Below are 26,507 nucleotides of genomic sequence, written 5' to 3'. Positions count from 1 at the left end.
AAAATCATTAGGGAAAATTGTCAGGGGTCAACAGGCAATTCAATGAATAAAGGGGTGGTGGAATTGAAAAGGTACTCTGGGTTAAGTACACTTTTCTGATATTCTTATTTGCCAAATTAGGAAGCAGAGACTCTAGTCAAGACCATTGACTTGTATCAATCACAGCTGTGCTCCATTTTAAGCAGAGCGTAGGCATTGGAGGCTATTTTGGGGGAAGGAGAATTAAATGTTACATTTAACTGTTTATGGCTCTTCCAAAAGTTCAAAATTTTAAAAGAAATATCTAATAGTATACTTCTAAAAAATAAACTTTTTATTTACCTGATCTTCACTTGGAAAATATCGAACAAAAATTCCCAAAATAGCTCCTGCCAGCGCACCAATAAGTATGTCCCGGAAAGAGGCGAGGATATTTTTAAGTACACTGCCTGTAAGGACACACAATAAAGGAAACATTTCATAGAGAAATATTTTCACATACTTCACATATCAGAGGATCAAATCTAGGTGGTTTCATAAAGAAAGGCACATACTTTCCAGAACAAATATACAAAAATGGACCTTTAATATTCACATACTTGAAAATATATGATTTGTTTGATAAATTATATATTGTCAAATAATTTAATAAATACACACAATTCAGAAATGTTCATTGAAAATATAGGCCAGAAAACAAAGAAGTAATAAGCCATAATGTGGCTCACCTACACATACAATCTGAAAGACCAAGTGAAGTGGAAGAATGGACAGAAATGGACAAAGGAACACCTCTGGCACCTAGCACGTGTTTCTTCTCCAATATACTATTATGACAAAGAAACAAATGACTTAAAAATGTAAAGAAAAGTTTAACAACAACAGAAGATTTATTACAGGATCAATCCTAGGAATATTCGAGTCAGGAGTCAATTGAGTTTCTAATATATTTTATGTACTCATATCTGCAGTTTAGAGTAATAAGTTTTAAAAAAGATCCTGAGTCACAAAAAAGTTGTTATGCTATGTGTATTTAGCTCAATAAGGGGCGTGTGTGTGTGTGTGTGTGTGTGTGTATGTATACATTTAGAAATGTTCTTTATTAAAAAATTATAGAAATGCAGGGTGACAACAATAAGATAGTAGATTGGGAAGCCCCAGAACCTTGTTCCCTCACAGAGGCATCAATTTAACAACATACAGTCCAAAAGCCTTAATGGAACTCCACAAACCAATTAAGAAGTTGCAGTAAGAGAAAAGTGACTCATCATGTAGAAGGAAGCTCCTGGAAGATTATCAGAGGATTTCAGAGTGGAAACCTTAAAAAGACCAGAAGAGAGTGGGATGATAAATTCAAAGTGCTGAAAGAAAAAAAAACTGCCAATCAAGAATATTATTCTACAAAATTACCTTTCAAAATGAATAAAAAATTAAGACTTAGATAAACAAAAGTTGAAGGAGTTCATCACCACTACACCTGATTTACAAGAAATGTTAGAGGGAATCTTCAAGTGGAAGTAAAAGGATGTTATCAATACAAAAGCACACAAATATAAATCTTTGGTAAAGGTAAATACCATAGATGAATTCAGAATCCTGTAATACTGTAACAGTGGTGAGTTAATCACTTTCAGTTCTGTTATAGAATTTAAGATAAAGACATGAATATAACCGTAAGACTGTTAATGGGTATACAACATAAAAAGATTTAATTTGTGACATGGATTACAAAGTGAAGAGGGTGAGATGTAAAGGATTAGAATTTTCATATGTGACTGAAATTAAGTTATCACTTTGAGTTTTTATAAGGATAGAAAAAGATATTCCATGCAAATGGTAAGCAAAAGACAGCAGGGTGGTTATACTTATATCAAACAAAATAAAATTTAAGTCAAATACAAAAAAGTCACAAGAGATAAAGAAGAACATTATATAATGATAAAAAGGCCAACTGACCCAGACCTAATAAGATGAGGTCTCCATATCTATGATATTCCAAAATATAGACGTATTGAAGATCTAACGTAAAAATAAAATCCTGAAAGTCCTTAACATTTTAAGTGACAGTTTATACAGTCATGAGTCAAGAGAAGATTTTCTAAGCATGTAACTGCTTGGTTTTTCACTTTTTCTGTCCTCCTCAAATTCGGTGTGATCTCCTGTAGCATGCTGTGTAGCACCGCATACTATCTACTATTTATCACATTTTGTAATTTTTTGTTTAACACAAACTCCTTGAGAACATGAGCCACATGGACTTCTCTGCTGTGTCAAATAGTATAGAATAGTACTTAAAAGTGTGGGTATGGGGTTGCATCTCAGTGAAAACTGGGTTTCCAGTTTTGGGTCTGTGACTTTGACCAAGTTACTTAACCTCTGTTCCTTGGTTTCCTATTCTGTAAAATGAACATAGTACCATTGTGACTATTAAATGAGTGAAAATATCTATGGAACTTGGAGCAAGTACCAAAGCAATTACTCAACAAAAGCTAATATTGCCGTTCAGTGTTTATCCTCAGTATTTGGCACAGCTATTGGCACAATGGAAGAGGAGCACAAAAAATATTTTTTGAAAGAATTACTGATACTTGTCATGAAGGTAAAGATTTCCAGATTTGACAATAAAAATTTTAAAATTCTGAATTGCAAACAAAAAAAAGATAAAGGTTAAAGTAAAATTACAAATGTCGATAACTATAGAGTATAGGTTATCATTCCTAATTTTATGCAGAATCTTGACAAATCAAAAAGAACGAAAGATGAACACACCTGTAAGACGAAAGCAAAGGATTTCAAGAAAAGCAATGTATAAAACATTCCAAGATGCCAATGGCCAATAAACTTGAATATTTTAAAATATCACTAGTATTCAAACCACTTCATTTAAAGAAGCCTCGCTTTTCACCTATCAAATTAACAAAGGTATAAAAAACTAGTAATACCTAGTTTTGAAGAAGGTGAAGAGAAAGTAGCAAGGTTTTTTACCCTGCTAGGACATGACATTGTGGTAATATATGTCAGAAAGCTTATAACTATATATACTTTTATCTCAACAATTCCACTTTTGAGATTATGAAAATGTTAAGATTAGGTACAACTATTTAGCTATAAGACATTCAACCATGCATTATTTTAACAGTAAATATTGGAGTCAACTTCAATTTTCAACAGGTTAAGTAAGTATGATACAGCCAAAAGAAAACTACACAACCATTTAAAAGGTCATGGAAATATATTTACTGAAAAGAAACTTGTTAGTGATATACAGCAAAGTGCAAAACAACTCCGGTTACAAGAAAGTATGACCAATTCTTATAATTTTATAAGAATATTGGGATGGAAGACAGAGAGAGAAAGAGATAGAGAAAGGGAGAAAGAGAAGTCTGGGTGGATATATATCAAAAGAGTTATTGTAAGTCAGTCAGAGAAAGACAAATATATGATTTCACTCAGGTAGAATTTAAGAAACACAACAGATGAACATAGGGGAAAGGAAGGAAAAATGAGAGAAAAGCAGAGACAGAGGCAAACCATTCGAGACTCTTAAATACAGAGAACAAACAGGGTTGCTGGAGGGAAAGTGGGTGGGGGGGATGGACTAAATGGGTGATGGGCATTAAGGAGGGCACTAGTTGGGATGAGCACTGGGTGTCATATGTAAGTAAGGAATCACTGGGTTCTCCTCCTGAAACCAATACTACACTGTATGTTAACTAACTTGAATTTAAATAAATTAATTTTTTAAAAAGAGTTATTATTCCTGAGGATATGCTGCAGAGTTTATCTTTTCCTTTTTTTCCTTTCTTATTTATTTGGGTCTTGATCTTAAGATAAACTGTACATATTACTTTTCAACTCAAATATTTTGGTGCTTCAATAAAACAGAAGACTGAATTTCAAACATTGCGAATAACTAAAGCATTACTAAACGTGGAAACATTTACTTTCACAATTTGCGCAGAGTGACATTCAAGATCAAATATTACCTTGGGATTCAGAAGTGCTGCAGATCTTGTCCTACCACTACCAAAAAGGCACACAGTTGTCCATACTCTATATATTTAAGATGTCTTAGTAATAGAGCAACCAGCTATTTATAATGATGGCCCAAAAGGTACATTTGAGAAATATATATTAAATATATTAGCAGTACTAATAATATTGCTGCTTAAAAATTTCTATTGAAAACTGATAAAATTTGCAAAGCAACATGAACGGAAAAATGATAATATGGGTTGTCAGATTAATTTAAATCTATGGTTATTAAATAGTGTTTGTGTTAAATAGTGGTTTCTCAATCCATTGAAGTTTCTTCCCTGCTCTAGAGTGAACTTTCTATGAAGAACGAAAAGACGATACATGTAAAAATAAATAAATTTTAATAAGGAGGAAAGCCAGAAGTCTTGTTTAAAAGAACCAGAAAAGGCTGTGAATGATGTGGCAGTTGTATTTTGTTTACCTGAGGAGAAGGCTATGCTCAAGCACGCACTGAATCCAGTGATTGCTATGATGTCATCCAAACTGCTAGCAGCTATTAGTAAGGTTGGAATGCCTTTCTTAATACCATATCCATTTTCTTGCAAAAGTAGCATGGAAGGGACAACAACAGCAGGAGAGACAGCGCCTACTACAAAACTAATAGAAAGACTTTGAAAACCAATTTTAAAACATCATTTTAACAAAAGTGTTTTATATTAAATTTCACAACAAATATATTAGCCTTTACAGATTTACAATAACTTCAAAAGTAAAAATTCTGCTTTTGGGTCAACGTCATTTAATAGTGGTAAAATTTTTCACACATTTTTTAGTGCTGCCTAAAAGTTTATAGAGATTTCATTCACGATGTTGGTTTGGGCACAAATTGTCTCTACCTTCATCCCTAAATCCTTTGAGATGAAGATGTAAAAATAATAGGAAAACTCATAACCTAACTAGAAAGAAAAAAAAAAAAAAGGAGGAGAATCCTCAATGGACAAGGAAATACGTATAGCCCAGTAAGATAAAAGACAGTTTAAGATTGAAGAAAGAAATTATAAGCCAAGTGTGTGTGAGTAAACATTGCTACAAAAGATATGGTATACTTGAAAAATTTTTTTTAATGCTTACTTATTTTTGAGACAGAGAGAGAGACAGAGCAGGAGCAGGGGAGGGGCAGAGAGAGAGGGAGACACAGAATCTGAAGCAGGCTCCAGGCTCTGAGCTGTCAGCACAGAGTCCGACACAGGGCTCAAACTCACAAACTGTGAGATCATGACCTGAGCCGAAGTTGGATGCTTAACTGACTGAGCCACCCAGGCACCCCGATATGGTATACCTCTAAAAATGCTCCAAGCCCAGAAACGGCAGATGCTAGGAGCAGGAGGGATCTCTGAAGAAATCCAACAGGTGATTATTTGGAATGCCACTGTAACAATGGCCAGACAAATGTACTCTCCTTCCTACTTCTAACTCTTGAGCAAGTCAATAAAGAACAGAGATGCCTGCCCCAAAGAAGGAACAATGAGTGTGGATGATAACATGCATGAGGAATGGGGAAACTCCTGCTCAGAACATCTTTGTTGGTATATCCTATTTAGTACTTTACCTCATCTCTGCCACATTAACTTTATAAGGACTGAAATATATACCTTGTGTAGAGATGTTCTTGGTGCCCCAGCAGAAACCGTTTACCAACATCCCCCAGCTGCTGCTGTTGGCTGCTAACCCCCAACACCTGCAGCTTTCTAGCAGCCTTCCCCTGCTTAGAAGAGATTACTTGGGGGTGCTAAGGAGGTTTACCTCCCACTACTTCTTCCAGACAGCTCCCGTCAATTACTGACTGATGTGAGGGTCTGACAGTTTAGTGCCTTTGCCTCTGACTGTACAGTCTTTCCGAATGAGAGAGCCTAGAATTCTCTGAAAGCTTATTTGCCCAGTTCAGTTGTTTCTGAACTTTCCCGCACATTTGAATCACCTGGTATATTATTTATCTGTAGCTGCTTAACAAATTATCCCCAAATTTCATTGCTTAAAACAACAAACACTTATTATCACACTTCTGTGGGTCAGGAATCTGGGTGTGGCTTAGCTGGATGCCTCTGCATCAAGGTCCTCATGAAATGTGTAGAAGATCTGCTTTCAATTTTACTCACATGGCTGTTGGCAGGCTTTCAATCTTTTGTTATGGGAGCTTCTTAACAGGCTACTCACAGTATGGCAGCTGCTTTCCCCCACGATAAGCAATTAAAGAGAATGGAAGAGATAACATGCAAAGTAGAAGCCATGGTCTTCGCATGACCTAATTTTAGAATTGACATCCTATCATTTCCATTGTATTTTGTCCATTAGAAGCAAGTCAGGTAAGTCCAGCCCATATTCAAGAAGAGGGTATTACACAAAGGTGTAAAATATTAGATAGCAGGGATCACTGGGAATAATCTTAGAAGTTGCCTACTATGTACTTGGGTACTTTTAAAAACACTGATGCCTGGCTCTCATTTTTTTTTCTTTGTTTATTTTGAGAGAGGTTGCACAGGTGAGCCGGCTGGGGGGGCAGAGAGAGGAGAAAGAGAATTCGTGCTGTCTGCACAAGCCTGATGAAATGATTCACGTGGGGCTTGATCCCATGAACTGTGTGATCATGACCTGAGGCAAAATCAAGAAGTGGCAATTAACTGACTGAGCCACCCAGGTGCCCCTGCCTGGATCCCATTCTAAGACATACTGATCTAAGATCAGTCTTTGACCTGAGTACTAGGATTAAAAAAATGTTTTTAATTGTGGCAAGAAACACATAAAATTTACCCTCTAAACTATTTTTAAGGCACAGTTCAGTACTGTTGACTATATTCACATTGTTGTATAACGGATCTCCAGAACTTTTTTGTCTTACAAAACTAAAACTTTATATCCATTAAATAACTCCCCTTCCTTTCTCCCCCACCCAAGCCCCCGGCAACCATCATACTACTATCTGTTACCAGGATTTTGACTACTCTAAATAGATCAGTGGAATCATACAGCATTTGTCCTGGCTTATCTATCTCAGCATAATGTCCTCAAGGTTCATCTATGATGTAGAATGTGACAGGATTTCTATCTATATTTTACAGGTAAATAATATTCCATTTTAGGTATATACCACATTTTCTTCATCCATTCATCTGTCAGTGTGGGCTGCTTCCACTTCTTGACTTTGTGAATAATGTTCCAATAAACATGGATGTGGAAATATCTCTTTAAGATCTTGCTTTCAATTCTTTTGTATATATACCCAAAAGTGGGATTACTGGATTAGATGGTAATTCTATTTTTGTTTTTTTTTAAGGAACTTCCAACCTGTTTTCCATAGCAACTGCTTGTTTTATATTTCCAACAACAGAGCACAATGGTTCTCATTTTTCCACATCTGTGCCAATCTTTATTTTGTGTTATTTTCTGTTTTGTTTTTTTGTTTTTTTTAAGATTTTAAGTAATCTCTACACCCATTATGGGGTTTGAATTTACATCACCAAGATAAGGGTTGCATGCTCTTCTGACTGAGCCAGACAGGTGCCCCTATTTTGCTTTTGTTTTTTGATAATGATCATCCTAATAGGTGTGAGCTTATATCTCATTGTGGTTTTGATTTGCATTTCTCTAATGACTACAGATATTGAGTACTTTCATATGCTTGTTAGCTATTTGTATATTTTCTTTGGAGAAATTTCTATTCAAGTCCATTGCCCACTATTAAGTCCATTTTTTAAATTATTATTGTTGAGTTGTAGGAGTTGTTTATATATTCTGAACATTGACCTTTTCAGATATAGTTTGCAATTATTTTCTCCCATTCCGTGTACTCTTTCCATTTTGTTTCCTTTTCTGTGTTGAAATTCTTAAGTTTCATGCAGTCTCATCTATTTTCATATTTGTTGCCTGTGCTTTTTGTGTCATATTCAAGAAATAATTGCCAAATTTAATGTCATAAAAGTTTTACATGTGGTTTGCTGAATATAGTATTCTTGATTGGCAGGTTTTTTCTTTCAGCATTTTGAATATATCATCTCATTCTCTTCTGGTATAAAAGGTTTCTGCTGAGAAATCCTATTTTATGGGTGATCTTGCTTTTCTCTTGACACTTTAAGATTCTCTGTCTTTTTTCCCCTCTTTATGTATTTTTTGACAGCTTGAGTATGTGTCTCAGTGTGGGTTTCTTTAGTCTTATTCTAGTGGAAATTCTTTGAGCTTCTTGAATTTGTATATCTATTTCCTTACTCAAATTTGGAAGTTTTGGCAATTATTTCTTTAAGTAGGTTTTCTGAACATCTCTCTCTCTCTTCTCCTGGAGCTCTCATAATGTGTAGATTAGTCCATTTAATAGTATCCCTTAAATCTCTTAGGATCTCTTCACTTCTCTTTTGCTTTTTGCTTCTCTGACTTGTAATTTCAAGTGACCAATCTTTTAGTTCACAGGCTCTTTCTTCTGCTTGATACAGTGTGATTTTGATCCTCTCTAGTAAAATTTTCAATTTAGTTATGTATTCTACAGCTCCAGAATTTTTACTTTTGTTTGCTTTTTACAGATTCTTCATCTTTGTTGGTATTCTCATTTTGTTTATGCATCATTTACCTGATTTATTTTAGATTTTCTGTGTTCTCTTTGAACTCATTAAGCATCTTTATGATGGTTATTTTGAATTATTTGTTGGGTAATTCATACATTTCCATTTGTTTAGGGTTGATTTCTGGAGTTTCATTTCATTCCTTTGTTGGAGCCATCATTTGGATACTTGAAAAAACAGTCACTTCTTCCTGTCTTTATGAACTGTTTTCACTAGAGAAAGTTCTTCACAAATCAGCTCGGCTAGAGATTCTAGGGGTCTCTCAAACATTTCTGGGATGCAGCTTCTCAGGGTTGGGTACATTATCTCCAGCTGAAAAGTTTTGCCTTTTTCTGCTCCAGAACACCCCTAAGGTCTGTCTGCAGTACTGCAATATCTCAGGAGCTAGAGCAACCCACAGGACTCACCTTTGTTTTCAATGTGCCTCAGTATCCAAAGTGTGCCACTCTTTTTCTGTCAGCACTCTGAGTTAGGTGAGACAGAAACCTGTCCCTTGACTCAAAATGCCAGAATGTAGACACATGTCCCAGTTTCTTTCTTTCCTTCCTGATGGATAAGCCAGGGGTTGGGAGTTTTCTCTTGATTTCCTCTGCTGTGCAGGGAGGGGATGAGGTACGGTGGGTAAATACAATGAAATGTCTTAACTACTCCAATGTGTCTCTTCTTGACCTTGCACTTGGACAGGATGCTGCAACCTCTCAAGTGGTTTCTGGATTTCTCACAAAGGTAATTTGGTTCTTATGTTTTTAAGTCAGTAATGTGGGAGAAGAAGAGCCTGGGGCTTCATATTCTGCTATCTTGCTGACATTACTCTTCTGATTGTTGGGATTTTCAAAAGCTCCCAAGGTGATTTTAATGTACAGCAAAGTTCGGGAACCACTGATTTACCCCATAGTCTCTCTGGCTTTCTTCACTCAGAAGTTTCAACTGAGACCTCCCTCAGTACATTACTGCGTAAGAATCTTAATCTCAGCCTGAGCTTCTAGACACCTTGCTTGGTAACATTATTGGGCTATTCCCTGCAAGAAGGCAAAAGCCAATAGATAAAGCAATAACAAGCTAATAGGAAGTGTAAAACACAAAAATGAGCCCCCATTAAAGTATTACAAAATATTTGGGGAATCCATCACTTTGAATTGAGGAACCATGTTCATTAAGTGGAAAAAAATTTATACCTGAGAAAAGAGATATACTAGGAAGAAAGCAACCAAAACATGATGTCAGAATAACTATAAATATCCTCTGAATCATGAAAGTATATTGCATCTGTCCATAAAGTTTTGATGATAGTTCCTAGAAATTAACAATAAATTCTCCAAATTAAAAAAAATAGGTATAAACATAGCTAAAGAGTGACTTAATAAGCTAGAGAACTGTGCAGAGAAAAATTTTCCAGTGTGTACTGCAAAAAGGTAAGCATATAAAAAGTATAAAGAAGGCTTAATAGGTATGGAGGAGGGAATTACAAAAGGACATAATACAAGAGAACTGAGGAAAGATAAAAGATATAATCAAGACCTGGAAAAAAAATAGATACATATTCCTCTGATTGAAACATCACACCAAATATTGAGTAGAACATGTTAAGACTCATCTGATTACATTAAGGGATTGTTGTTAATTTAGCTAGAAAAATGCTGTTAACTTTTAGAAATGCATTCTGTAGGATATAGGGGTGAAATACCATTATGCATGTAATTTACTTTAGGATTCCTTAGGGGCTATTAAGTTTAAATTAAGGATATTTGGACGTTTGTTATTTTGTTATTATTCTCTCTACTCTTGTACATATTTGAAAAATTTCACTAAGGAAAAAAGACTTATCTGAGACTGTTCTTTTAGAACTTTAATATGAAAAAAATAACATAAGAATCTCATTAAAATGCAGATTAATTTCAAAAGGCCTGGGATAAGGCCCAGGAGTCTACATTTCTAACAAGCTTTTAGGTGATACTAATGTTGCTGTCCAAGGAATGTACTTTGTATAGCAAGAAGATTTTAATTGGAAAAATTCAGGAAACCAAGCCTCCAAAGGGAAAAAAAAATGATTGGGTTAGATTACCTAGGAAAGAAATTAATAGTTAGCTTTATAAAATATTCCTCATGGGCAAAACTAATACAAAGAGATAACACTGGTCTCTTTAAAGTACTGAGGGAAAATAATTTTGAATCTAAAATTCAATACTGAGTCACACAGAATTTATTTTCAGACTTTCCAGGATTCAGTTTATCATCCACTGATCAGTTTGAAAAGAACTAGAAGATCAACTCATCAGGAAAAATATTTAGTACAAAATAAAGGGGTTTAAAAAAAATAAGAGAGTATAGGCAGCATAGTGTAGACATTAAGAATAAAGGCTCAAAAAAAAGACTCTTAATAAAAAAGGAGGGTACACCTGAGGTGGCTCAGTTGGTTGAATGTCCAACTCTTGATTTTGGCTCAGGTCATGATCTCATGGTTCATAGGATCTAGCCTTGCATCAGGCTCTGGCCTGATTGCGTGGAGCCTGCTTGGGATTCTCTCTCTCTCTCTCTCTCTCTCTCTCTCTCTCTCTCTTTCTCTGCCCTTCCCCTGCTTATGTTCTCTCTCTCTCTCTCAAAATAAATAAAAATAAACATTTAGAAAAGTTGCTAAAAAAATAAATTCTCTAGACATAGTAAAAGTTCTGGATCTATCTATTTAGTCATCTGATGTTAGGAAAACCATGTACATCTCTTTGTCTCAGTTTGTATGCAAAACAAAAAAATGGGAATAATAATAATACCTATTTCACAGGACTATGTGAAGATTAAATTATTAATTATAAAATACTACACAAAGTGCCTGACACATGGCAAGCACTATATAAATGTTTGCTATTATAATTATTATATTAATTATTATTATATTATTATAATTATAATCACAAGACATAATGATGAGCAGTGAAAATCATTGTTAAATCTATAGAAGTACTCATTGTAAAGAAAACTTATAAATAATCTTAGACAAAAATTCTAGATTATATCAACTGGTGGGGAAATATATGAGGGAGTGGAGAAAACTGAAAACATGCTATAATTTTAAGTATGCTTTTTACAAAATTATAGGTAATCACTAGGAGAATGAGTTTGTAATTTCTAAATATTAAGGGAATAAATGAAAGTGTAACAAAGAAAATGCTGGTAATCCAACAAAAAGTAGGAAAAGTGAAAAAAGAATAAAATTTACAGGAATGTGTAATATTTTAAAAGGTGAAATAAAAGCAAGGTTAAGTCAAAATTGACCTACAAGGAATCGGTTGGATGGACCTGTTAAGACATAGCTTTTCTGACTGAGTTTTAAAAATTTAGTTCTGGGGTGCCTGGGTGGCTCAGTCAGTCAGGTGTCCAACTTCAGCTCAGGTCACGATCTCGCAGTTCACAAGTTTGGGCCCTGCATGGGGCTCTGTGCTGACAGCTCAGCCTGGTGCCTGCTTCTGATTCTGTCTCCCTCTCTCTCTCTGCCCCTCCCCCACTTGTGCTCTGTCTCTCTCTCAAAAATAAAGAAAAACATTTTTTAAAAAAATTAAAATTTATTTCTGAGTTGTTAGTAAGAAATATACCTAAGACAAATGGTACAAAAATGTTGAAAATTATAAGTATGATGAATAAATTGAATCAATTTCATAAATGAAAATTTGGTTTACATTAGAAAGTTAATCAACATAATTCACTAGAATAGAATTAACAATTCATAGTATTTCAATAGAAGCAAAACAATTATTTGATAAAATTTGACACCCAATTACAATAAAAACTTAGCAAACTAAGAATGTAGGGAAACTTCATTAATCTAATTAAGGGTAGCTACAAAAAACTTAATGACAAATACAGAATCAAGACAAAGATGTCTACTATCACCACTTCTAATCACCATTATATTGAAGAGCCTAATAAGTACCATAAAGAAAGAAAAATAAATGGTTTACTTATTGGAAAGAAAGAAGTACAACTGTCATTATTCACAGATGACACAGCTGTACATGTAGAAAAACCAAGGCAACCTATAGATAAATTTGAACTGATGAGCACAGCAAGGTTGCTAGAGACAAAAGCAATATGGAAAATAAATAATATTTCTAAATACCAGTAACAAATATTATTAAAAATGTAAAAGTACTATTTATAATTGTATCAAAAACCATCAAATGCCTAGGAATAAATCTAATTAAATATATACAGGAACTCTATGTAGGAAATAAAAACACCTTGATTAAGAAAAATTAGGGGTGCCTCAGTGACTCGGTTGGGCATCTGACTTCAGCTCAGGTCATGATCTCTCAGTTCGTGAGTTTGAGCCCCTGGCTGTGCTCTGTGCTGACAGCTCAGGGTGTGGAGCCTGCTTCGAATTCTGTGTCTCCCTCTCTCTCTCTGCCCCTCCCCTGCTCACGCTCCTGAGAAACTTAACAGAAGACCATGCGGGAGGGGAAGGGGAAAAAGAAAAATTAGAGAGGGAGGGAGGCAAACCATGAGACTCTTAAAAACTGAGAATAAACTGAGGGTTGATGGGGGGTGTGAGGGAGGGGAAAGTGGGTGATAGGCATTGAGGAGGGCACCTGTTGGGATGAGCACTGGGTATTGTATGGAAACCAATTTGACAATAAATTTCATATTAAAAAAATAAATAAACATCAAAAAATTAAAAAGAAAAATTAGAGAATACCTAAATAAATGGAGGGGAAGACCATGAGCATGAATTGAATAACTCAATATTATAAAGGTATCAGTCATCTCCTAATTGATAGAACAATACAATTTCAATCAGAATTTTTTGGTAAAAATTGACAAACTGGTTCTAAATTTGTATGGAAATACGAAGTGTTATGAATCATAAAAGTGATTTGGAGATCATAAAAGTGAGAGTTTTGTTCTACAAGATACAAAGACTTATTATAAAACCATAGTAATTAACACAGAAGATAGACCATTGGTTAAGAATAGAGAGTCCAGAAACAGAGCCATACTTATCTGGACACATTATTTATGACACAGGTTACACTATAGAGCAATGTGACTGGAAGAAGTGGCTTTTTAAATCCATTGTGCTGGGTCATTTGGATATTCCTAAGCTGACTGTAGAGAAGCGGGGAGAAAGAAGACACCTGACCCTATATCGTACTAGACATAAAAATCAATTTAAGGTAGATTATGGATTTAAATGTAAAAGGTAAAATAGTAAAATTACTAGAAAATAATATACAGAATATCTTTATGACTTTGAATATGGAATGACTTCTTAAACAAAAAGTATTAAGAATGAAGAAAAAGAATGACAGATTGGGCTACATTAAAATGAAGAATTTCTACCATTAAAAGAGAGAATGGGTAGTTGATGAATGAAAAAACATATTTGTAACATATTTAACACAGGACTAGTATCAGAATATGTTGAACTCTTACCAATAAATCAGAAAAAAACAACCACCAAAAACCCATTAGAAATATGGGAAATAACAGGTACTCTTCAGCCTTATTAGAAATCAGGGTAATAGAAATAAAAATCCCAATGAGATATCACAACATACCCATATGAATGGTTCAAATAAAAAAGACTGATGATTCCAAATGTTGGCAGGGTTTGGAATAAGAGGAACTCTTACATACTACTGGTAGAAATGTAAATTAGGAATTCTCAAAAAATATTTTGACATAATCCAAAGTTTTAAACATATAGTTACCCCATGAACCAACAATTCAACTCATAGTTAAGTACCTTTAGAAAACTGTGTACCAAGAGTTATTTACAAGAATGTAAGAGCATTAGTAATAACAACCCCAACTAGGAACTATGCAAATTCCCACTGATAATAGAATGCACAAATAAACTAGTATATTCATACAATGATATACTATACAAAAAAGAAAGTAAACTATGTTCACACACAATAACATGGATGAATCTCAAATATAATGTTGAGTTAAAGAGCAGACACAAAAGAATATATACTATACGGTTTCATTTACATAAAGTACAACTACATGCAAATTAAATTATAGTGTAAGAAATTAGTATAGTGGTTATCTGTGGAGAGGATGGAGAGAAGTGATTAGGAGAGGGCATGAGGACACTTCTGGGGTATTGGCAGTGCTATACTTCTTTATTTGGGTGATGGTTACATGAATATTCACTTTTTAAGTATTCAAGGAACTGTACATTCATGTACTTTACACTTTCTGTATCTGAGTTAGACTTCAATAAAAAGTTTAACAATTCAAGGATGGAGAAATTCATTCCAAATAGGGTACCCACAACAAAGCAGGAAGAGAAATATTAATATCTGACAAAGTAGAATTCAAGATAGATAAGGATTACAATGAGTGAGAAGGATATGCTGAGTGTAGAGATTACTTAAAAATAAAATCTTGAAAAAAAGAATAGCAGTAGATGTGCCATTATATAAATGATAAATATAAATATATGAAATTAGAAAAGATGGCATACTCAAAAAAATAATGAAAGTAAATTTCCCTTAATTAAAGACAAATGACCTTAAATCTAAATAAAAGGTCACACAGGAAACAGAATAACCCATGTCTAAATAATTTATAGTAATATTTAAGAAAATTAAAACAGGAAATTCTAAAAACATCCAGCGAGAAAGGTTATCAACAAAAGAATAAGAATTAGTTTGACACCAGACTTTTCAATAGCAAGGTTAGATACAAGGAAAAAGCAGAACAATTTTTAAAAGTTCAAGGAAAATAATTTTGAATATTTATTTATTTATTCATTCATTTATTTATTTAAGATTTTTTTTTAAAGTAATCTCTATGCCAAACATGGGGCCTGAACTCATGACACCAAGATCAAGAGTCGCATGCTCTGCTAACTAAACCGGCCAGCCAGTCCAGATGCCCCCATTTTGGACATTTTAAAATCAGTCCAATAGTCATTCAAATATGAAGGTTTTATAATACTGTGAAAATATTCACAAGCATACAAAGCTTCAAAAGATTTGTCACACAAAGACCCACGTTCACAATCATTTTGGTGAAAGTACTCAAATGGGAGGAAAAATGAATCCAGAAGTTGTTGCAACAGAAATACAAATTAAGGATATTCACATATCTTAGTAACTTCTACACTTATCTTTATTTTAAAAGGAAAAAAAACTACGATGAAAGAAAAGAAAATTTATATTGATTATTTAACTTGCATTAAAATGCTAGGTATCAACATGAAGGGATTTGAGGCAGTCATAGCAAAATAATAACACGATCATAAATAAGGCAAAGATAGGTAGGGGTTGAGGTAGAAAAAATAAAAATAAGGCAAAGATAGCATAAGAAAATAAGCCACAGTTTAGTTTCATTTATGATCCTAAATAGGAGCAAACTGAATACATCAATTTATTAAAAGAATAAAAATGCTGACCAAGTCTGTAAATGTATGGATGGTTCTGCATTAAGAAACTCTGCCAGTATAATTCATAACGTCAGATTGAAGGGAAAAAAAAAATGATAGTATTTTTTTTTTTTTTTTTTTTATTAAGAGGCAACCTCTTGACAAACAAGATTCAGGAAACTTTCCTTAACCTAATAAACCACATCTACTAACACCCTACAGTAAACATCATATTAATGACAAAGCATTAGAATTCTCATTAAAATTATTTTAAAAATAGAAACATCTATTTTTTTCCATTACTAATATTCACATTGATGGGATACTCAATTGAACACAGTAAAATAGAGATAACAGTATAAACACTGGTAAAGGAAGCGACAAAAGTTTAATTATTTGAAGACAGGAAGTTTATATAAGAACTAAAAGTACCGATATGAACATTCATCAGGATAGTCATATATAAAATCAACCTTTAAAAATCAGAAGTAAGACATCTGCTTACAGCTGTAAAAGAATATAGGTTCTGCAATTACCCTCCTGCTGAAAGCACCTGGAAAACCAGACAACAAATTTCAGACACTGAACAACAGACAGTACAGAACTGTTACAAATGAGAAAAGGGAAACAAATGAATTAAACTTCACCATTGCCCAGGTTTTCTGCTTGGGAACAATTTCAAGGCTGTAGTGGAGAGAAACCAAACAAAGCCCAACACATTTGCTGAGTTGAGGAGAAAAAAGTTTAGGGAAGCCAAGGCAGCTAAAATTTTCAGAGCAGAGTACCTGAGGGAAGGAAAGACATAAAGAAATTTCCAGAAATTGGCATGAAGGGTTCCCTGTCTTTGGTTGAATACTACTGAGAGCAGGCATAGAGTAAAACCCACAAATGTGGACAAGTACAACTCATAAAGAAAGATTACTGACCATCAGTAAGATGAATAATTTCTAGAGCTCACAGAAAACTGGGAAAACCTTTGGGTTCCCACCAACTAGAGTGGAGATACCTCATCAAACACATAGGGCATTCAGTAGACTCAGAAGGGCCACATCTTAGAAGCCCTACAGTAAGGCTACTCTAGATAATCCCTAAAAGATCTTAAAACCAAGACTTGAAAGCATCAACTAACTGACAAATAATTTAATGCTGCCTTCTGGGACAAAGTCTAACACTCTAAAGAAAAATTACAAAATCCAGATTTCAACAATGTAAAACCTACAAAACCCAGCATCTGATCACTAGACACATGAATAGGTAGGATAATGTAACCTACAACAGGGGGAAAAATCAATTAATACATATAGATCCACAAATGACAGCAACGAGGGAACTGGTAGATTAATATATTGTCACAGTTGTTATAAATATGTTACATATGGAACGTATAAATATGTTCCTTAAGAATCTAAAGGAAAACATGAACATAATGGGGGGGAAAGCAGCAGACAGAATAAAGAACCAAATGGAAATTTTGGAAATAAAAAATGTAGTATCTGATGGAAACAACCTAAGTTTCTGTCAATGGATGCATGAATAAAGATGTGGTATGTATATGTGTGTGTGTATGTGTGTATGGTATATATATGTGTGCAATATATATGCAATGGACAAGTATTCAGTCATGAGAAAGAAAGAAATCCTGCCATTTACAATATGGATGGACCTTGAGGACATTATGCTAAGTGAAATAAGTCAGACAGAGAAAGACAAATACTGCATGACCTCACTTATGTGTGGAATTTAAAAAAGCTGAACTCATAGAAATAGAGTAAAATGGTGGTTACTAGGGTCTGGTACATGGGAGAAATGGGGAAATTTTGGTCAAAAGAGTATAAACTTGCAATTATAAGATAAGTAAGTTTTGGGGATCTAATGTACAGCATGGTGATTACAATTAATAATACTGTATTATATACTTGAAAGTTGCTAAGGGAGATGATCTTAAAAGTTCTCATCACACACACAGAAAAAGGCAAGTATGTGATAAGATGGAGGTGTTAACTAATGCTATGTTGGTAATCATTTTGCAATATATAAGTGTATCAAATCAACACGTTGTATACCTTAAACTTACAAAGTGTTATATGTGAATCATTATCTCAATAAAGCTGGAAAGAAATGTAAGATGGCTTATGACCAAAGAAATGCAAATCTGAATTATTAAAAAAATTCACTGGATAGGATTGATAGAAGGTTAAACACTGCAGAAGAAAAGATCAATGAACTTGAAGACACAGCAGTGGAATATATCCAAAATGAAGTATAAGCAGTCCAAATGTCCATCATTAGATGAATGGAGAAAGATGTGATATATATACATATACACATATATGTATATATGTGATATATATACATATATATGTGTATGTGTACATATACACATGGAATATTGTTCAGCAATAAAAAGAGAATGAAATCTTCCCATTTGGAACAACATGGATAGAGCTAGAGAGTACAGTGCTAAGCAAAATAACTCAGCCAGTGAAAGACAATACCATGTGATCTCACTCATATGTGGAATTTAAGAAAGAAAGAAACAAACAAAAAAGGAGCGAAGAAGAGAGAGAGAGAGACAAACCAAGAAACAGACTCTTAACAGAGAGCAAACTGATGGATTATCAGAGGGAGGTGGGAAGGGGGGCTGGGTGAAATAGGTGATGGGGACTAAAGAATAAACTTACCATGATGAAAACAAAACAAAACAACAAAAACAAACAGAAAAGGGCAAATATGGAAACAATAGGCATGGAGCAAAACATGAGTTAGCTCCAGGGTAATGCTCTTTCTCTTTTGGGGGGTGGTGGTGGCGGAGGGGTGATTTAGAATGGTAATTTTTAATGCTTTTTGATGATTCAACATTTGAAATCCCAAATTATATATACAAAAAAGCAAATCATCTATGGCACCATCATTGAAAAGCCATTAGGTACAAAAAAGAAAATGCAATATGCTCAAAATATACTTCCTAACAGGGACATAAAGCACTCTAGTAGTAACCTATTAAAAGCCAGCTTCTCTTAAACAAATAGTGCTCTGTTTATATAAAATGGGAATAAAATCAGATGCTGTTATCTTATGTAATTACATATGTTTGCCTATTTAAAGAATAAAAGAATTCATATTTTTATACAGAGTCCAATATAATTAGGTCTATAAACAAAATGCTAATAAAGAAGTATTCTGAGGAAAAAGACGCAAATTAAGTACAGAGAGTAACATGAGTAAAACAAGTTAATAGAGTACCAGGGACCTACATAATAATATCTAGCAGTCTAACACATGTGTAGTTGTAGTTATAGAATAAGAAAGAGGGGCAAAATACTTAAATAACGGCTGAAAAATTCTAAATTTGATGAAAAACTATAAAACCACAACTTTATTGTTTTTCTCAAGTTTTTATTAAGATTCCAGTTGGTTAACATACAGTGAATATTAGTTTCAGGTGTAGAATTTAATAGTTCATGACTTACATACAGCGCTCTGTGCTTATCACTACCAGTACACCCTCCATAACCCATCATGCATTTAACCCACCCCCATACCTACTCCCCCTTCATCAATCCTCAGTTTGTTCTCGATAGTTAACAGTCTGTTTTATGGTTTCTTTTTTTCCCCCATGTTCACGTGTTTTGTTTTTTACATTCCACATGAGTGAAATCATATGGTATCTGTTTTTCTCTGACTTATTTCACTTAACATTAATACTCTCTAGCTCCATCCATGTCATTGCACATGGCAAGATTTCATTCTTTTTTTATGGCTCATATTCCATTGTATATGTGTATGTGTGTGTGTGCCCCATACTGTTTTCCACAGTAGTTGTACCAGTTTTCATTCCCACTAACAGTGCACAAGGATTCTTTTTTCTTTGTATCCTTGCCAACACCTATTGTTTCTTGTGTTGTTGATTTTAGCCATTCTGATTGGTGTGAGGTGATAACTCACTTTTGTTTTGATTTCTATTTCTCTGATGATGAGTGATAGTAAGCATCTTTTCATCAGTCTTCTAGCCATTTTTGGAAAAAGTCTATTCATGTCTTCTGCCCATTTTTTAACTGGATTATTTGTTTTTTGGGTGTTGAGTTTTATATGTTCTTTATATATTTTGGATACAAACCCTTTATCAGATATGTCATTTGCAAATATATTCTGCCATTCCAAAGGTTGCCTTTTAGCTTTGTTGATTGTTTCCTTTGCTGTGCAGAAGCTTTTTTATCTTGATGAAGTCCCAATTGTTTATTTTTCTTCTGTTTCCCTTGCCTAAAACTATAACTTTGTACCACTACACATACAACTAAAAAATGTTCAATTAAGGAGACACTATGAAGTATTGGAGAGGATGTGGATGGCCTAGAATTTTATACATTATTGGTGGGAATGTAAAATGCTACAATACTTTGGAAAATTTTTGGCACTGTTTATTTATTTACTTATTTTTAAGTAATCTTTACACTCAAATGGGCTCAAATTCACAACCCTGAGATCAAGAGTAGCATGCTCTACTGACTGAGTCAGCTAGGCACCCCATTTTTAAAATAAAATTAAATAATATCTTACCATATGATCTAGCAAATCTACTCTTAGGCATTTCTCTAACAAATGAAAACAAATGTCTTCACGAAGACTTGAATGCAAAAGTTCATAGCAGCTTTGTTTGTAACAACTAAATTGGAAACAATCTAAATATCCATCAACAAGTGAATGAATAAAATTGGTGGTATATTTCATACAATGAAATAATACTCTGCAATAAAATGGAATGAATAATATGGATGCATCTCAAAAACAACTTGCTGACCATATGAAACCGGAAATAAAAGAGTACATACTATATAATTACATTATAAAACTCATTATAAAAAAACTCATTGAGATGTTCACTAAAAATGAGTGCTTATTCTATGTGAACTATACCTCAATAAAATGTATTTTTAAAAATCAGTAGTTTTCTTATACATCTGCAAAAACTAATTCGAAAATGTTATGAAAAATCTATTAATAACATCAATAAAAAACATAAAACACCTGAGAACAAAACTATGAAGATAGACCCAGATCTCTCCAAAAATTATAAACATAGAACTTAATATAACACCTAAATAATGGAGAGATATGTCATATTTATGGATAAAAACTCTTCAATATTATAAATGTGTCATCTCTCCTCCAAATTAATTTATTAATTCGTTGCTATGCCAATTAAAATATTCTCAGGATTCTTCCTTGAACTTGACTACCTGATTCTAAAATTCATTTGGGAGAATAAGAGCTTAGAATGAAAAACCAAGTCGATGTAAAAATGAAGATACTGTTTTAGTAAAGGCAAGATAGTTAAAACCATGTAATAATGACATAGAAATAGACAAAATGGATTGGAAGAAAAACAGAACACAAGTATAAAAACAAATCTCTGTGGTGTCTGGGTGTCTCAGTCGGTTAAGTGTCCCACTTAGGCTTAGGTCACAATCTTGCAGTTCTGTGCTGTCAGCTCAGAGCCTGGAGCCTGCTTCAGATTCTGTGTCTCCCTCTCTCTCTGCCCCTCCCCAGCTCACACTCTTGTCCTCTCTCTCTCAAAAAAATAAACATTAAAAAAATTATAAAAAAACACAAATCTCTGGGGTTTGTTACATGACAAAATCAACATTTCAAATCAAGGGGGAAAAAAAAGAACTTTTCCATAAATGGTGCTGAGGCAACAACCTATTCATGTGGAAAAAGAATGTAGCTAGATCCCCACACATAATAAACTCTACTGTTTTAAAAGAATTTTTTAAAATGCACTTAAAAGTAATAATAATAATATATAGAAGAATATATTTATGACCATAGATATATGGGTAAAAAGGATCTTTGGAATGACACATAGAAAGGCATTAAACAGAAACAGAAGTATTGATCAATTTGATTACATAAAAAAGCCCTTTGCTATATCAAAAGCAGCTATATTCTTCCTCCCCACGCCCTGGTTTTTCTTTTTGATTTTCAAGGTCAAGGAATGGTTTTATGTATTTGCTCTTCTATCTGTTGGAAATAATAAAATATCATTTTTAGATTAAAAAAAAAGTCATCATAAGCAAAGTTAAATATCTAGTGGTATGTTAGGACATGTATTTGCAATACTTGTACCAAAGCATTGATATAATCAATAAGAAAGAAAAGAATAACTCAACAGAAAAATAGAAAAAGGTCTGAACAGGCTCATATAAAAATACTGAAGCTCATTAATAATCACATACATGCATATTAAAACAACAAAGAAATAATCAATTTTTGTTCACCAGATTGGAAGATATCATAAAGTTTGATAATATCAAGACTTGATATTATAATTTGCAAGGATTTGAAAGAATAACAACCATTTTTTTACGTTTATTTATTTTTGAGACAGAGAGAGACAGAGCATGAAGGGGGGAGGGGCAGAGAGAGAGAGGGAGACACAGAATCGGAAGCAGGCTCCAGGCTCTGAGCCATCCACCCAGAGCCTGACGCGGGGCTCGAACTCATGGACCGCGAGATCATGACCTGAGCTGAAGTCGGACGCTTAACCGACTGCGCCACCCAGGCGCCCCAAATAACAGCCATTTTCATACCCTGCTGGTGATAGGGCAAATTGGTACGTGTTAAAGGCACTTTGATAGTATCCATCAAAACTGAAAATGCGCGTAACTTAGGTAACTATTCTAGGAAAACTCACATTTACGCAAAGTGAGACAAACAAAATGCTATTTGTTGGAACACTGTAAGTAAAATCTGGTATTATCATACAATATAACACTATACAACAATTAAACAAATGAGCTACATATTTCTAAGTGTATAAATCTCAAGAATACTGTTGAGTAAAAGAGAGAAAATCGCAAACATAGTGATACACTCTTTGATATTATTTATATATTATATATGTATACAGTAGATAAATCCTTGGAAAAACAGAATATTATTTTATCTATTTTCATATAAATATATATATTATATATATTACATATATATAATATATATTCTTTAGAAGTCTGGACTGTTATTTTTAAAGGTCTATGGAATAATAACATAAAACTCATAAAAATTGTTACTTTGGGTACGGGTATGGGCACTAGGATTTGAAGGCATGGTTAAAAGACTTCTTAGTTTTATCTGTAAAGTTCTAATTTTTCAAAAGTAAAATGCATTTGGGTATTACTTTTATAATAAAAAAGAAATTTTAAAAAATCCATTGGATTTGGCAGTAAGTATATAATGGGTGAACTTTACATTCAAATGGAGGCAAAAGGTAAATATATTGAAAAATGAAAAGGGGTTGAGCATCTAGAGAGAGTGATTATGGACTACTGTTTTGAGGAATTTGGACATGAAGAGAAAATGGATAGTGGGTAAAAATAGATGGGACATTGGGTACAGGGAAAGAGTGTTTTGGTTATAATATCTATATGTAAAATCTCATATATATGTATATAATATATACATACAATTTATAAGGAAGAGGCCACTGGATGGGTTAAAACATAGAAATGGAAAATGATATAGGAGAGAAGGAGTAAATTGATGAATTATCTTGCACTAAACATTCAGGGACTGCATGTTTGCTAAGGATATGGTAGATTTAGGATATGGCTCTGCTTCTGACCAACACATTTCCAAGGTTTTCTACCAGTGTGAAAAGAATTTTTTTTAATGTTTATTTATATTTGAGAGAGACAGCACATGAGCAGGGGAGGGGCAGAGGGGAGGGTGGCAGAGGATCCCAAGGGGGCTCCGTACTAATAGCAGAGAGCCCGATGTGGGGCTCGAATTCACAAACCATGAGATCATGACCTGAACCAAAATCAAGAGTCGGACCCTTAACCAACTGAGCCATTGAGGTACCCCAAATGACTTTTTTTTAAGTTTATTTATTCATTTATTTTGAGAGAGAGAGAGAGAGAACATGAGGTGGGAAAGGGCAGAGAGAGAATCCCAAGCAGACTCCATGCTGTGAGCAAGGTGCTCCACGTGGGGCTTGAACTCAAACCGTAAGATCATGACCTGAGCGAAAGTCAAGAGTGGGATGCTAAACTGAGTCATCCAGGTACCCCTACTGTGAAAAGAAGTTTAATGAGAAGCTTGTCTATATAATATTCTGAATATTTTGATAATTTCAAACCAAGCATTCTTAACCGAATATTTTCATAGAGAAAAATGAGAAAAAGTTACCCCAAAAGAAATCCCCATTGCCAGGGAAAATTCATAAGGAAGTGGGAAATAACAGCAGTTGAACATGCCTCTATGAGGCATGGACCTAGAGCCAATCTTAAACAAACTCTCTTCAAATGCTTCAAAGCCTGAAATATAAAAATAGTCACATTTAGACAACTTACAATGGTGAACAAGAAAGTTATTTAAGTAAATTTTGAGATAGTTTTTTTTTTTTTTAAGTAATTAGCTTTTATTAAGCTAAATCTTCCAGATTGTCTCACTGGGCTTGAAATGCTAATACAGCTCATTTTATATGTAATCACAGATTGGGTTATATATAAAGTACTTCACATTTTATAAAATACTGTTGTACCTAAATTATTTCAAAATATCCATTTCTCTGTAATTAAATAACTATTTCTACCTTCCTTAATTTTTCTTATAAAGAGTATAATAAAAGTATGACCTATAGGTTTATTTCCATCAGTTAACTTTTAGAAATGACCTGTTTGGTTAATTTAATAATTATAATAGAAAATATCAATGTACCAAAAGAGAAAAATCACTTAAAAACAGCATAATTCACTAAAAAGGAGAACTTTAGAATTTTCTCATTGGTTCAAATTTTCTACTGGAGCTTATAATAAGTTGTCACTGTCTTTATGCTTTTGAGATATTTTCACTAAACTCATACATTTGTTGTTTCAGTAGCTGTTATATTTATTCATGGAGAGTCACCTTTTTAAAACCCAAATAGATTTATGATTCCTAGGTTGTGATCTTTTAAAAGATTAGCTTCTACAATAATGCACAGATAATCAGGAACATAACATCTGTGGGGGAAGAAAGTCATTAAATAAAAATGTTACTGAAATTCTTAATCTCTTTGAAAAACAAAACAAAAGTAAAAACCTTTTAGGAGTGGACCTTACCCTTTGTTTATTTTTTAAAGTTTATTAATTTATTTTTGAGAGAGAGAGAACAGGGTAGGGGCAAGGAAAGAGGGAGAGTCAGAGAGGGAATCCCAAGCGGACTCTGTGCCGATGTGGGGCTGAATCTCATGAACTGTGAGATCATGACCTGAGCCAAAATCAGGAGTCAGACACTTAACCAACTGAGCCACCCAAGCACCACAAGTTTACTATTAACTGAAAAGTAAATAGTTATCCATAGAAAAGCCACAGGTCCCAAACAAAACAAATGCTGTACAAGGGACATTTATCTCTATGAAAATAATTAAAGATGATTTCTAATAGAGATCTTACATCACACTGATTTCTCTTCATATCAGTAATAATGATGACCAGAAGTAGAAATTATAAGATGCCAATATTTCTGCAAAATCTTTGTTCTTTATCTTAGTTTTGCTTACAGACTTCACTTGGAGTCTTTTTGCCTCTTTTTCTTTTCTACCAGCCTCTAATATTTAAAATATCTTTATTCAAGATATAGTTGCAAATCTACCTGTGGATCGAGTCCAAGCCCAGCTTGTATTAGGATAACGGTAAGGGCAGTGTTTCTTAAAGTTGAAGACCATGTGTTATTAATATGGATGTAATCACTGAGGAATGGAACATTCCTGATGGTAAAACCTGCCAGTAACATCCCTTTAAAAAAAAAGAAAAGAAAACATGTCTGATTCAGTTCATTTTTCTAAGTTAGAAAAGAGAAATGTTTAATTTTCCTTCTCTAAACACACTACATCATTACTTTGGTGAAGGACAGATTACATACAAGTAGAGAAGGCAGCATAAGTAAAGGGCTGGCGATAAGAAATGACATATCTCAAAGGGCTAAAACGGGTAATTCAGTGTTGTTAAACAAAAAAAGGGCAAGGACTGAGTGAGAGAATGGGCAGGAGAGGCCAGATAATATAAAGCTAACCCCCCTGCAGCCTCCATTCCCACCGCTTGCTTTTCCAGAGTAATGTACCATAGGAAAAGTTTTAGGAGGGAGAGACATAGTGCATCTTGTATTTTCTATGTGATGGTTTTGATGAGTTAGATAGACATAAAACTAGAGGAGAGAACAATTAAAAGGCTCTGCCAAAGTCCATGGAAGACTTGGAAAACAAATAGCCTAAGCTAGGGTAAGAGTAGAAGTTTTGGAGAGAAAAAAAAAAAAGATTCAGTGAATACTTAGCAAGCGCTAAAAGGGTGTTGTGGACATAGAAAGGGTATTAGCAATAGGATGGAGCAATTATCTCTACTCACAGTGTACGGAATATTTGGGTGTATTGAATACTTAGAAGATATGAGACACCACTGATAGAAGTTCTTCCACTAATTTTCCTCTGTCCAAATGGAGAGTTATATAATAATGGTAATGAAGAAAGAGGATATAATACTGGTTAGGCAGATGACGCACCCATGAATATACATAGTGGAGATGCCCAAACAGCTTAAACC

At 33.9% G+C, this 26,507-nt stretch overlaps 1 protein-coding gene across 10 annotated transcripts in view; it reads right to left on the bottom strand.

Annotated features, from left to right (window-relative positions):
• SLC9B1 (solute carrier family 9 member B1) overlaps positions 1–26,507 on the bottom strand; it is a 72,333-nt gene that overhangs the window by 8,432 nt on the left and 37,394 nt on the right. For 9 of the 10 annotated variants that reach the window (XM_042984114.1, XM_042984115.1, XM_042984113.1 and 6 more), the window contains 4 exons: positions 25,564–25,706; positions 24,118–24,245; positions 4,439–4,626; positions 322–428 (listed from right to left, as the gene is read on the bottom strand). In XM_042984114.1, the coding sequence (XP_042840048.1) occupies positions 322–428; positions 4,439–4,626; positions 24,118–24,245; positions 25,564–25,706 (566 nt within the window). The remainder of the gene's footprint in view (positions 1–321; positions 429–4,438; positions 4,627–24,117; positions 24,246–25,563; positions 25,707–26,507) is intronic. The other variant, XM_007080981.2, reaches the window with a different exon arrangement.

The sequence above is a fragment of the Panthera tigris genome, chromosome B1 (genome assembly GCF_018350195.1).
Source record: "Panthera tigris isolate Pti1 chromosome B1, P.tigris_Pti1_mat1.1, whole genome shotgun sequence".
Lineage (NCBI taxonomy): Eukaryota > Metazoa > Chordata > Mammalia > Carnivora > Felidae > Panthera > Panthera tigris.
Note: the sequence above shows the minus strand (reverse complement) of the source record. Positions and strands in the feature narration are given on the sequence as shown.